We start from the raw sequence: 13,970 nt of genomic DNA, 5'->3' as shown, positions 1-13,970 counted from the left end.
TGTGGTGTGGTTGCTTGTGTGAAACTGGGTGAAATTTGAAACCTTTTGAAAGTTAAATGAGAGGGAATAAAAGGACTTTCCCAAACTTTCATCTTGCATTTATGATCTCCATGAATTCAAATTCATTTCATCACAAAACCCTAGAGTGAAGATGATATAACTTCTTCCATTTAAACAAATGAAAAGGGTTGTTGAAAATATTTTAATTTCATTTGGAAATATTTCAAATTCAGAAACTTAATGCAACTCAATGATTTTTGTGAGAGAAGATAAAATGACTTCTCCAAAACATATGAAATATGAGTTGGGAGTTTAAAAGAATCAAATTGAAAGTCCCTTTGAAATTATTTTCAATTTGGAGTTATTTGGTTTTTATTCAAATTATTTTTCTCCAAAAATAAATTATATGGAAAATAGGGTAAAATGATTCCCAACATCAGAAAATTGGGGAAAAATGAATTTGAAATCATTTTAGTATTTTAAAATAATTTTTATTTGGTTTTTAAATAACCAGTAGCATTGTTTGATTTATTTGAATTTTTTTGGAATTTATTTGAGGCTAGAAAACTGTTCATGTTGTAGAAAATCTTTTTCTGAAAATTTCGATATATTATATGCCTATAGTATATTTTTATTTTATTTTATTTTCTGTAAAAATTGTTTTAAAAAACAATTTTCCCTCCGCCGAACTGGGCCAGCCCAGCTCCAGCCAGGCCGCGGCCCAGCCCAGCCGCGCGTCGCCCCCACCGCCCCCGACTAGTCCCGAGCTCCGCCGATGCCGCCGAGCGCCTCCGTGCCGCCGTCGGACTTCTCCCCTACCCCTTCCCCAAGTTGCCGCCGCTCCCTCTCCGCCCCTTTATAAGCCCCGGACCCCGACCCCCTTCTCTCCTCCTCGGATCGTAGCCGCCACCGCCGCCGCCGCAATTGCTCGCCGTCGCTGCTGCTGCCTCGCCTAGCCGCCGTTGTCGCGCCGCCGCCGCTTGCAGCGCCGCCCACGCCGCACAACCCCGCCGCCGTCTTGCCGTTGCCGCCCCGCAACCGCCGAGCCGCCGGAGCCGAGACGCTGACGCCCGATCCGATCCGCCACCAACCCGCTTGAACCGGTATAAACCGCCCGGTTCGCCCGGTTTTCTTCCTAGTTGTTTTAGTTTGGTTTTTCGTTTCAAAACCGGTTTAGTTATTTAGTGAACGTTCATTAGTTTAGCTTCTTTAGCGAACAGTTTTCGCCCTTTAGCCTCTGTTAGCGAACGTTCGTTCGGTAAAAATTTTCTTTTCTTTTTAATTTCGGCTAGGGACCCGGATGCAATCAGTTTATTTACAGTTTAGCCCATTGTTTTCAAACGACCACAACTTTTTACTCGCTTGTCCAAATCCAACGAAACCAACGCCCACTTCTTCGTTATGATCCCCTCTATCCAGATAATCAACTTAAACATGTTTTTGAAAGTTTAAAATTTGATTTCAAACAGATTTGAATTCAAACTTCTTTTGTTCATAATTCGAGTTTTATAACTCCGATTTAATTGATTCTTTTTGCTAATTGAAACTCTTGACCTGAACTTTCTGATAAGACCAAATCCACCCAATTTTGTACTGTTAGAAATTGTTTTCTGTTGCAAAAGTTAATTGTTTGTTTTTGAAGTTTTCCGAGATCTTTTCTTCGATTCTTTTGCATGATTGCTTATGCGTGGTTACTATTGCTTGCTTACGATAGATTGACCAGAGTGTGATGAGTAGAACTATCGGGAGTTATGAGTGCGAATCATCTTCATCAACAGTACAAGGCAAGTTCACACTTTGATCATATCCATTTATTACCCAGTTTTTATGCATTAGTTTTACCCTCAAACATTGCATGAATTAAGAACAGTAAAACTGAGCCTAATCCGATCCCTCTCACGCATCCACACTCCTTGCCGTCGGATTCCGTGTCTTAATCATTTTTGGCCATCTGATACACCTCCTCCCGCGCATGGGCTACTCCTGGGCCAACTGTTCTGTGGGCAGCTGCTCCGGAAACCAAATCCAAGCCCTCTCGTTGTTTTTTACTCCCTCCGTCCCGAAAAACATGTCGCAGGGGGTTTCAAATTTGAACTATCGCACTTTTTACAAAAACAACCTTCCGCAACTTTGAATTCTCTAAAATCAACCCGCACGCAGGATCCAGGCGCGGGAAGATCCTGCCGCCGGCCAGGCTCCAGGCTGGTGGATCTCCTGCCGTTGGCCAAAACGGCTGCTGCCGGCCGGTCGCTGCTTCTCCCCTGCTGCTGGTCGCTGCTTCCGCACAGGAGCTCCCCCCACACTCCAAAAACGAGCTCGTCTCCTCCCACGCCGGCAGCGGCGTCAGCACAGGAGCTCGGCGACGTCGCACCTCCTTAGTCCTCCCCGAGCATACCAGGAGCTCCGCCTCGCCCAGACATACGTCCTCCTTGAGCCACGCTTGCTGGGAAGCCGTGGATCGACAGAATCGATCCCGTCTCCTCCCACTCCGGCCGCCGATTCCGCACATGAGCTCAACGCCATCGCTCCTCCTATGGCTTCCTCGAGCTGCTCAACAGCTTCAGGGTGATCTTCGGGTCCTCCAGGTCTCTTTTCCGCTGTCGTTTGGTTGCTGGTTCTCCTGGTCGTGGTGGTCTGCCGCTCGCCGCCATTGGAGCTCGTCAGTAGCTCCTCCGGTGACCAAAAACCGGCGCCGCCGCCACCCAAGCTCGGGTGCGTGCACGCTCGCCCATGCTCCATGCTTGCCGGTGGAGCTCGTGCTCGTGTTGCGCTGCTGTTCTTCGCTGCTGATCATCTCTGAAGAAGAAGGTACAGTGTAATCTCTGACCTGTAGATTGATCTGTAGCAACTGCTGTTGTTCCTTGTTGTAATCTCTTAGTGATGTTGTTGTTGCAAGCATAAGGAGTAGACATCCAGTGTAATCTCTTCGTGCCGCTGTTGCTTCCTGTAATAATGATCATTAATACAGTACTCATTCAGAGATGACATTAAGATGGTATTCAGATTGAAGCAGAAACATAATGGAAAACAGTCCACTCTCAAAAAATGGCCTATAATTTTGTCATTTACTCCCAATCAAAATTACAAAGAAAAGAGAGGGCACCCATATGTCCAAATCATGAATCACAACTCTAAAGTTGAATGATGTGAAGTGAATGAACTAAAGAGGGACTAAGCATGTTGTGTGTTGTATGTCAGGTTTCAGGATTCAGTTAATCTGTACTCCAGTAAGCCAATCATCTAACTGAAACAAAATTGCAGTATATAATCTGGTCAAACTGTACTTGCAAGATAAATTGAACTATTTGACACTTGTCATGTCATAGTCTTTGCCAGTTTAGTTAACTGAAAACAGTAGTGTAAACCTGGGCACACCATTCTTGTTTGCAGTAAGATGAATGTATTACAGCTAACTTGGGCAATTTACTGCATAAGCAAGTTTTAGGCTCTCAGACATCAGCTACACATGTTCCCTTTTGCCTCCTCTTTTCCAGTTTAAAGAATTGTTGTACAGACAGAGAGAAGTACTGCAAATAAACAAGTTAATCTGAGGAAGGTTTCCTTGAGTAAAATAGCTAGTTAATTACTCCTACAAGATGTTTGATCAGTTCTGTGTTATCTTTCAGGCAATAAACAGTTGTCCTCAGAAACAACTGCACAGAGTATAATTCACAAGTTGACATCACACTTTACAAAAGCACATCTCAGTTTACAGGAGTACATCTCACATTCACTAAAATTCAGTAGACAGAGAATAAGTGGTTCAGAGAATACACACATTCAGTAAATTCAGTAAAGATGAAGTAGAGAAGAGAGGTTCATACCCAGGTTGTAAGAGTATATAAGGGGTATTTTCACCAACTTACAGAGAGTATTTGAAAATTTGGTCACTACAGGACCACTACACTACTCCATGTCACTACTGTTCAGAAACAAACTTGGCTGAAAATTCAGTCATTCTAAAATTCTAAAATGCATTAACAACATTTAAATTCAGTTAACTGTTTTTTCAGAAACACAGACAACATAGGATGTGAAGATGACCTGACTATTTTTCAGAAACAGAATTCAGAGTGGTTCAAAAAGATCCATTCCACTGACAAAATTCAGTTAACTGTTTCAAGCTGAGACTAGTTCACTGAAACCTGTGCACACCATTTAAAATGATTTGTCAATTAAACATTTAAATAAAAAACTACAGTACATCATGACTCAATAGCTAGACTAGTTCACTGAAAGAAAAAGAAAATGCACAAGATCAGGACTCAAGCTGAGACTAGTTTCTGATTTACTCATGATTGAAAATGTCAAATTGCTTTGCTTTACAACCAATGAGGAGGCCCACATCAGGGAGTACTTTACTCTTTGTTAATTACTGTTACTTTACTCTTTCTTAGTCACAAACAAGCATGTAGAATGGTCTCGATTTGTTTACATGATAAGAGTAGCAGATAATTAAGCCGAACAAATAATTCAGGCAAGCTTAGCTTCTAGCTAGCTGCACCACAAGTGCTAGTGCAGCAGCAACTACAGTCACGAAGTTTCTATAGTAAGCCCGCCGTAGCACCGTCAAAAAAAGAAATAAAGTGTCTATAGTCCCCTATTACGGAAAGCCGCACTACAAACCAAATGAAAAAGAATTAGCAGCATTCACTTGAACCTGGTTAGATTTGCTTAATTACCCGACAGCATGCCGATAAAAGAACTCTAACACCGAGACGTGATGTCACCGCCTTAATTTAACCCAACTAGAGGAGACCTCTGCATCAGCACTACAATGTAAGCTACCATGCCAGCATGACCTATGTCCCTGGATCTAAAGAAAAGGGTGTGAAACCAGATACAAGTTGTAGAAGAACTAGTTTCTATCTCATCTTGTTTTACATCTCTCTCTCTCTCCCAATCATGTCCAGATCGAAAGCATCAAACTTTAGCGGCAATCAGTAAACAAACGTCGATGAATTATTGACGCGTTACGTTGGCTCTAGATGTGCGAATGGGTCGCTTAATCTTCTGAATCTCTGGATCAAACTAGAAATGCCCACATCAAGGAGCAAATTGACAGTTTTGACAGTGAACTTTAGTCTGAATCTTAGCATCAAGTAGTTTCAGTACTCACCTCTGAATCTGAAATCTTGAACAGGAGTGGACGGCCTTGAGGTGCTGGACGATGGTGCCGTGGCTGAACAGGAGTGGACGGCGTCGTCTACCTGCTGGCGACGGCGACACGAGGTGGAAGGCGGCGTCGGCTTGCTGGCGAAGGAGCTGCGGCGTGGCGGGGCCGCCGGCCGAAGATGACGCGGGAGCGGCGGGGTGCAGCTGTGGGGGGAAGGGATGAGGTCGACGGAGACTAGCCGGTTATCCCGACGCGCAGGTGAACCAGGCGGCGGCAAAAATCGAACCTTGCCGCCTGCTCTGTTTTGGCAGGGGAACGAGCCGGCGGCGTGGGGGGGCGGCGTGGGGGGAGAGGCGACGGCTACGTGGTGCGGCGAAGAGGTGGGTGGGGGAAGCAAGGTGGCGTGGGGGGAGCAAGGTGGCGTGGGGCGTGGGGCGGAGGGTCGGAGGCAGCGCCGTCGCCGGAGTGGGGGAGCGACGAAGAGAGCGAGGAAGGAGACGGGGTGGACAGCGGGGGTTTGGTCGGGAAAGTTCGAAGGACTAAATTGCGAAAAAGCCCTTGCGACATGTTTTTCGGGACGGAGGGAGTACTATGTGTCGTCCGATCCCGGATGAACGGTGGTCGTTCGCTTCCTCCGATTCCAGGCTGACTTCTCGTCCCTCCCCTTCAATTCCTACCCTCATCTCTCCTCTCTCTCACCCACGACACATGCGCCGCCGCCACCATCATCGTGGCGTAGTCAGAGGATGAACGGATCCAGCCGAGGCGCGCGTGGGGATCTAGCGGACGCGCTCCAGCCGAAGCGCCATGAGAGGATCGGCAAGGGGATCCAGCGCGAGGGGATAGTCGAGCGGACCCATCCCTCCCAAGTAATCCTGCCGACCTCTCGTCTCTGGCACCGGCTCGCGACTTGGCCGCCGGTGTGCAAGCCTAACGGAGCCGGCGGTGGCGGATGCCCCTCTGACAGGCGACGATAACGGCGTGGCGAAAAACATGACGGTGTCATAGGCGTGGAGGAGCCGTGCGGAGTGTAGGTGGCACTGCAGCCTGCGGTTCCTGCCGTTCCTGCTTCCCGTGGCCAGCCTCCTCATCTTTATCCAAAGGCAAGGGTAAGGTTCTCATCACCTATCCTCTTGAGTCTTGACCTATGAACTGAAGTATATTGCCTAATGTTTCACTGTAGTTTGAGCCAAAGAAGATTAATGAGACACCTTTTGATGATAACCATGCAGGAATGATCGGTTGTACTGAAGCATGAAGTCATGGGCAAACCATACTCAGAGTTGGAAACTTTTGGCATCAGACCTGACAAGAGAACATACCCTGAATCTCTTCCTATGGTCTTATTCAACTTGTGAGGTGAACTGACAGATTATGCTTAAAATTAGTTCGGTGTTAATTTTGTGAACCTTTACATTAAATAAGCTTTACATCAGTTATCGCAAAATACTACATGGATGTGAATTTCGCAGCAATAGAGAAGTATGCTTCTTAGTAGGACTATGCTTACATGAAGAATGCAGACACTTAATATTTTGCAGTGCAAATATAATTCTACATCTACATACCTTATTGTTTCTGTGAAGTGTTTTTAGTTAGTTATTATTGCAATATGAAACTTTGCATCTTCAGAATATGGTCTCATATATATTTTGTACTTGCATCATGGAAGTTGACATGTATTTCCTTGTCATCCACGATCTTAATAGAAGTGTCACCCATGCTCGACCATATTCTTACAATTTCTCGGCACCAGCGTGGAAAAATAATATATCTTCCTGATTCTACTCAACTACTCTCTGCATTAATGCTACCGAGTCCTGAACAACGAACGAGTCTACTCCACATCCCTACAGGTTAGACAAGCTTCCTGCCCAGTTTAATCAGCACTTCGTGCATACACGTTCAATCTTATGTGAACAGAATCAGCTGTTTCAATCCATATGGCACAAGCTCCTAATAAAACAACTAAAGCAGTTATACCCAAATTCTGAAGGATTTACCTAGATATTTGCCTTTTAGCTTGAAATCGCCCAACCCATTAAAGTCAGGTCTAAAACCTTCGTATATATCTTTTCCTTCAGTTAAGCAAGTTTGTGCATGATGTACCATCGGAACATCAACTTTTTAAAAAAAATCTAGCCACTTCTCTTTAGCCTGGAATCATCCAAGCCATTAGGCTCGACACTATATATTTGCTTTTACAACTATCTGTGTGTGTAGACTATGACTAATGATATTGTTGTTTCTTCATGTGCCCACTACTCACAGATATTTCTGAGAGGCTGAAGATAGTTCAAATCCTATAGTAAAGAATGTAAATAATAGAATAAATGGATCATGTTCTTTTTAAGACCAATGAACATATTTTTGCATACATTCCCTTTTGTCCTCCATATTGACATGATTTCTGGATGCAATAGCAAGCCAACTTTGCAACAATGGGAAGCAACTCCAGTGACACCAATGATAGCTGCTGCTTTCAAGAAGTTCTTGAATTTCTCAATAAAGCAACCAGTGAGGGTAGGCCATAAGTTCTACCTCGATGAGCGGCGATGGGTCCCAAAAATTCTTGCTGGTTCGATTTTGTAGTTTGTGGTGTGAGGATTTGATCTGGTTCCTTCTTGTTTTGTAGGTTTTGTGATTACCATCGGAAGTGGTATGTCAAGTTTGATACCATTCTAGGGTGAGCTGGTAGAGATTTCCTCCCCTTATAGCTCAACCTTGTTATGAAAATTGAGTATTTTCGTGTGAACTGTTTCTCAGGTTTATTTCAATGGCTTTGCATATTGGTTCTTACTACAAAAAATAGATAATGCTTAATTAAGGCATTGGCAATGTTCTGAACTTCAGATTCATCGAGGCATCGGAGCAAGAAAGGACCGTCTCTTGCATTTTCTTAGTGAGTGTATGATTCTCTCCCCCGATGATGACAAGTTTCAACCTAGCTGTTTGCTGCTGTCATTTAACGCTTTATGGTAAGTTGCATTAACTAGATGGACTATGTCAATTCATGGTGTTCCCTTCAGTGCGCCAGCTAGCTGGTCGAACAAGTCAGTGCTGATGGTGTAAAAATATTCGGAACATGCCAGCTTTGGTTCTTCATTGAAGGTTGGATTTAACCTCATTATATAACTTTTATATGAGTTTCATCATGATAAAAGAGTCTGTGCTCTGGAAATGTTGAAGGGGTAATCTGTTTCATATATTGTGCTATTAGATGATTCCTGAACCAACAGCTTAAAAAGAGCCCCAAAAGGATTTTTGATAGGGTTGTAAATCTTGAAGGCATCTTGTGCATCGAGAATTAAACCTTCTAAATCACATTCTTTGTAAAGAACTCGCTAACTTCAGATATATGTTTTGTCAAGTATAATGTGTAAGTTGTAAAGCATCTTGTGAGGCATGGGTCCTTTTTGTATGCTAGGGCTAAAAAAAAGTAAGTGTTATGTCATGAGATTCTTTTAATGACCCAGCTTGCATGCTTTATTCTTAAATTAACGATTAGGACGGCCAATGATGAAATTGAATAGCCTTAAGTTTTATTTTTTTTCTTCAAATAATTGTGAAAATTCCTATCAATCCATAGCAAAAATAGACGGGCGCAGCAACGCACGCCTTCAATGATCTAGTAGGTTTTGATAACATGTGGGTATTGGGAAGTAGTTGATGAGGTAGGAACCTATTGTCTTGCATTCAAACCCAGAGTATTATTGCGTTATGCTTGCACTACTTTGCTATGCTCGTAGACATGGATTGGTATTGTTAAGATTAAACTATAATCTGTAATTAAGGGAAATCTCCCCTTGCCCATCGAACGAGTTGCACCCGTACGGACGCCTGTGTCCGTTGCAACCGTCGCCTCTCTCCCGTCCTCCTGGAACCGATGCATCTCTTCGGGATCGTCGCGTCTCTCCAGGGGATATATATACTCTCTGTAACCATTGACAAAGGATCAATCACTTTCGATTCAAAACACGTTATCACGCACGTAGAACAGCCAGCGAGAGCGAAAGGCAACAGAGAAAGGAGAAGAGAGGAAGTACTCGCCGCCGGTGAGATGACAGGCCTTGTCTCCTTCCTCCGTCTGATCCGCGAGGACGGTCGCCGCTACCGCCTCATTGCCCTTCGCCGCCATGGAGTTGGTGGCCACCGCTGTTTCCGTCGCCGGATGCAAGCCATCCGTCGATTCGGCCGCGGCGCCGCTGGACGTGGCGCTCCTGGCCGCCACCGCGTCGCTGGACGAGGTGCTCCTGGCCGCCACCGCGCCGCTGGACGCGCCCCCCGCGGTGCTCCCCTCGCCCCTGGACGCAACCACGATGGTGCTCCCTGCGCCCGTGGCCAGGCGCCCATGGGGTTCGACCCCTGGCTAGTGGCCGGCCCGAGCACCCCCATGGTGCACAGGGCTGCAGCCGCGCCTGCACCCCCTCCTGGATCTCCGCCTCCACCACCTCCTCCGCCGGCCGCGTGGCTCACGCCGTTGACGCCAACGCCCGCAGCCGAGGCCGCCGGCCCGCCCGGATACTGCCCTGTGCCGATGCGCGCCGTCGTGAACGAGGAGGCGCTCGCCTTCGTCTCCGCGCTGACCGGTGCCTCCGGAGTGGTCCGCCTTGGAGCCGGCATGGAGAGCGCTGACGCCACCGCCACGCCTCAGCAGGAGACGGCTGCGGGCTCGAGCAGCCGAGCCGCACAGCGCTTCGGGCGTCTCTTCGGGCGCGCCGTCGCCGCCATCGACTGCCGCCCCAGCCGCCGCCCCGGTTCGTGGGCTCCGGCGAGCCTCGGCCTCGCCAGCGCCGCGCCAGAGGGTGCTCGCCCGGACCCTGTCGTCATCGTGTCTTTCTTCGGACGAGGAAGGCTCGTCGGTGTTGCGCCGGTGACCTCCGGCGTCGCGAGGGGCTGCGGCGGCCACTCCAGTCGCCGGCGCCGTGCGGGGAAGGGGATCGAGCGGGTGGTGCGACTTCGGGTCTCAGACCCTTATCCGTAACCGCCGCTTCCTCCCTCTCTTATGCGGTGGGGCTGCGGGTGGGCTGGCCAAAGGCCATGGAGGCCCAGGCCCAGGCGCCTGCTGTGTCCTCCAGCCGCCTCCTTCTGGCCTGGATTCATACTTTGTTTTCTCTCTATTTTATTAACAGTAGTACTAATGTTTGTATTTATGCAGTTTTACTCTGTTTAGTACTGTTTAGTACCTAGTTTGAGTGCTACTTACATTCTAGTCCTGTTCTAGATTACATCTGACTAGGACTAGTGTAATTATTAGTGTGTTTATATTATGTAATGGATTGATAATATAAATAAAGTACCGGATTTCATCTGGGAAGAATGACATGTTCCATGTGTTTACCACATATCAAGTTCTCTTGAACATGTTTTAGCGATCGAGATCATCTTCTCTCGCACACCAAACTTGCAAATTTTTGAATATTTCTCCCTCACTATATTTGGAATCACAAGGTAATGAGTTGGGATCTACTGCTCATTTGCAGATTATCCCCTCTTACCGTGAGGTCTACGCTTTGTCATTCTCGACAAGCGATTACCTCCAACGTGTATTCCTTATATCTGAATTGTAGCATACACAAGGTAGTGGCGATGTAGCCTATTACTGTGAGATCTAAGTGATCTTCAAAGTGTTATGTTCACACAATTGAGGTTGAGAATTTTTCAAGTTTACACTTGAGTATCAAAAAATTTGCATTCTTATTACAGAACCATGATGGTTTTTAATTTACCACCTGTAAATTAATTATCTCTGGTTTTCCCATGTAGGCAAAGATGACTGCCAAAGAGTTTGAGGAGTTTGCCCTCAACGGCCACAATTACCCTACATGGGCTATGGACATCAAGATCAGTCTTGCGTCCCGTGGGATAGCGCGTGCAATACAACCCCCGGAGACTCCTCTTCCGGATGGGGCCACGCCGCTGACAGAACAGCAGAACTATGCTGCCTTATTCATCATAAGGCACCATATTCATCCAGATCTCAAGTCTGAGTATTTACAGGAGGAATCTCCTAGTACTCTGTTTCTGGCCCTCAAAACAAGGTATGAACAGCAGAAGGCAGTAGTCCTGCCCGAAGCACTCCATGATTGGACTCGTCTCCGTCTTCAGGATTTCAAGTCCATCGGTGAGTACAATCATGCTGTTCATAAGATATGTTCCAAACTGCGCTTTTGTGAGAAGGAACCTACTGAGGGGGAGAAGATAGAGAAAACTTTGTCTACTATGCTCCCTTCAGATAGGATCCTCCACCAACAATACCGTGCTTGTAACTACACTGTCTATTCCGAGCTTATTCACATGTTACTTCAGGCTGAAAAGCATGATGAGCTACTTGCTAAGAATGGCTCTCAGCGCCCAGTTGGGGCACAACCTTTACCTGAAGTCCATCTGAATGTTGCAAATAGACAAAAGTTTAATGGTACCCCTCGGGGTAAACAATCCAATTTCGAGCATAAGCGAAAGCGCAATGGGAACAAGAGATCTAGATACCCAGGCAAGGGAAAAGGCACTTCAAAGCCCAGGCTTGATAAATCTAAGCTTTGCAACAAGTGTGGATGCTCCACGCATTCTACTGAAAAGTGCACAATGCCCAAGCATCTGGTTATGCTGTACCAGCAATCTCAGGGACGCAAAGCACCTCAAGGGAAAAGGTTTGAAGCCAACTTCAACCTTCATCCGGATAGCGCAAAAGGAGCTGGTGGTTCACACGATGTTCCTCCTGGACCGAGCAACGCCGTGGTTCCTTATCTGCCTGAGGCTACTACTGAAATGGAGAACACGTTGATTGAGTACACCGCAAACAACGTGTTTGGCGACTTCGACTAGTCCCTCAATCTCCTAGTGATCTACTTAATTATGTCCATTTGTGATGATTGTAATAAGAACATAAGTTTGTTGTTGTCTTTATATTGTATTGTATCAACACATTTGATATAATAAAGATTGTATTCTATATATTACTATGAGGTTTTCTTATTGAAAATTCTTTGTTTTATATAGTTTTCTACGGGGACAATCCGATGGAAGAGGAATTATGCCTTGTGGACAGTGGTGCCACAAACTCCATACTGAGGGAGATGAAATATTTCCAAACTCTGAAAAAGACGAATGGAGATATTCTAACTATCGCTGGACACGATACTGTGATTGTTGGTACTGGACGTGCCATATTCACCCTCCCAAGTGGTACATATGTGACAATTGAGGATGCTTTACTATATCCCGATTCTGCACGTACCCTGATCAGTTATCGAGATATCTGTAAAAATGGTTTTCATATTGAAACCCATGAAGACAACAAAGAGGAGTATCTACTCTTTACTAAAGATGACGGATATGGCAAAAAGGTACATGAGAAAATTCCTTCTCTATCGTCTGGTTTGTACTATACGTACATCAAACCCGTGGAACATGTTGCATACAAAGTAATTTTTCAGAATGTTAACGCATTCCAAACCTGGCATGATCGCCTAGGCCATCCTGGAATAGGGATGATGAGAAAAATTACTAGCAATTCCATTGGTCATAATTTGCTTGAGTCGAAATTTCCTCAATCTCTGATTTTGTGTGCACATCTTGTGCCACGGGAAAGCTAATTTTGAGGCCCTCACACCTCAAAATACAAGCTGAACCACTTCAGTTCCTTGAACGTATTCATGGAGACATTTGTGGTCCCATTCAGCCATTATCTGGACCTTTCCGGTATTTCATGGTTCTGATTGACGCATCTACACGATGGTCACATGTGTGTCTTCTATCCACACGAAACCATGCATTTGCCAAGATAATGAGGCAAGTCATTAAGTTGCAAGCCCATTATCCTGAAAGTCGGATTAAATCAATTCGAATGGACAATGCTGCAGAATTCTCCTCACGTGCTTTCAATGATTATTGCATGGCTTTGGGGATTGAAGTTCAGCACTCTGTTCCATATGTCCATACACAAAATGGTTTGGCTGAAGCGTTGATTAAGAGGATCAAACTCATTGCAAGACCTTTGTTGACGAATTGCAACTTGCCAACCTCTTGTTGGGGTCACGCTGTTTTACACGCTGCTGACTTGATACAATTGAGGCCAACTGCATATCACAGTTCTTCCCCTCTGGAATTGGTACGTGCAAATCCTCCAAGCATTTCCCATTTGCGTAAGTTCGGATGTGCTGCATACATCCCGATCTCACCACCACAGCGGACATCTATGGGCCCACACAGAAAGTTGGGGATCTATGTGGGGTACAAATCGCCGTCGATTATTAAGTACCTGGAACCCCTAACTGGGGATCTGTTCACAGCCCGTCACGCTGATTGCATATTTAATGAGGAACATTTTCCGGCATTAGGGGGAGATTTCAAGTACCAGAAAGAATGCCCGGAAATTGATTGGAATGCTCATTCCATTTCATCCTCTGATCCACGTACCCAAGAGACCGAACTTCAAGTTCAGAAGATCATTAATTTGCAACATCTTGCAAATAATCTGCCAGATTCATTTATTGATTTGAAAGGTGTTACAAAATCCTTAAACCCGGCCAGAAACGCGCCAGAAAGAGTGGAGGTACCAATAAAAACCACTCAACTCCCTATTCCTAAAAAGAGGGGGAGTAGTACGGCCTCTGACCCGGAGCATGCTTCTAGCAAGCTGCAAAGGAAATCGAGGAGAAAAACCTCGGAGTCAGTAAATGCAGGTCAACTCAACGTTGACAAACACCTGATGGGTAGTATACACCCAGTCGAAGGGCAACCTCCACAACCCAGTTCCAGTATGCACAAACTGACTGGGACATCGGAACACCCAGACTCGATCGTATTGGGAAATCACGAAGAGTCACTAGGGGTGCAGGAAATTTCCATCAAC

The 13,970-nt window shown here is 45.8% G+C and overlaps 1 protein-coding gene and 1 long non-coding RNA gene across 3 annotated transcripts; both read left to right on the top strand.

Moving 5' to 3' along the window:
* Positions 1–5,817: 5,817 nt before the first annotated feature.
* Positions 5,818–7,882, top strand: LOC141041581 (uncharacterized). The gene is made up of 5 exons (XR_012202121.1): positions 5,818–6,225; positions 6,349–6,475; positions 6,826–6,972; positions 7,540–7,639; positions 7,752–7,882. It is a non-coding gene; the product is annotated as an uncharacterized lncRNA (long non-coding RNA).
* An 87-nt stretch (positions 7,883–7,969) lies between these two features.
* LOC141041580 (uncharacterized) lies at positions 7,970–12,312 on the top strand. Of its 2 annotated transcripts, none has more exons than XM_073508236.1 (2): positions 7,970–8,227; positions 10,883–12,051. In XM_073508236.1, exon 2 carries the CDS (start codon positions 10,889–10,891, stop codon positions 11,939–11,941), a length of 1,053 nt encoding a protein of 350 aa, XP_073364337.1. In that variant the 5' UTR covers positions 7,970–8,227; positions 10,883–10,888; the 3' UTR covers positions 11,942–12,051. The 2 variants fall into 2 exon arrangements, 1 of the variants encoding a protein (XP_073364337.1); XR_012202120.1 differs by lacking the exon at positions 10,883–12,051 and adding an exon at positions 12,116–12,312 and having other exon boundaries at positions 8,113–8,227.
* Positions 12,313–13,970: the final 1,658 nt, after the last annotated feature.

The sequence above is a fragment of the Aegilops tauschii genome, chromosome 2 (assembly GCF_002575655.3).
Source record: "Aegilops tauschii subsp. strangulata cultivar AL8/78 chromosome 2, Aet v6.0, whole genome shotgun sequence".
Lineage (NCBI taxonomy): Eukaryota > Viridiplantae > Streptophyta > Magnoliopsida > Poales > Poaceae > Aegilops > Aegilops tauschii.
Note: the sequence above shows the minus strand (reverse complement) of the source record. Positions and strands in the feature narration are given on the sequence as shown.

Excerpts from the sequence above, each read along its gene's own strand:
- LOC141041580 (XM_073508236.1), top strand. The coding sequence starts at position 10,889 with ATGACTGCCAAAGAGTTTGAGGAGTTTGCCCTCAACGGCCACAATTAC.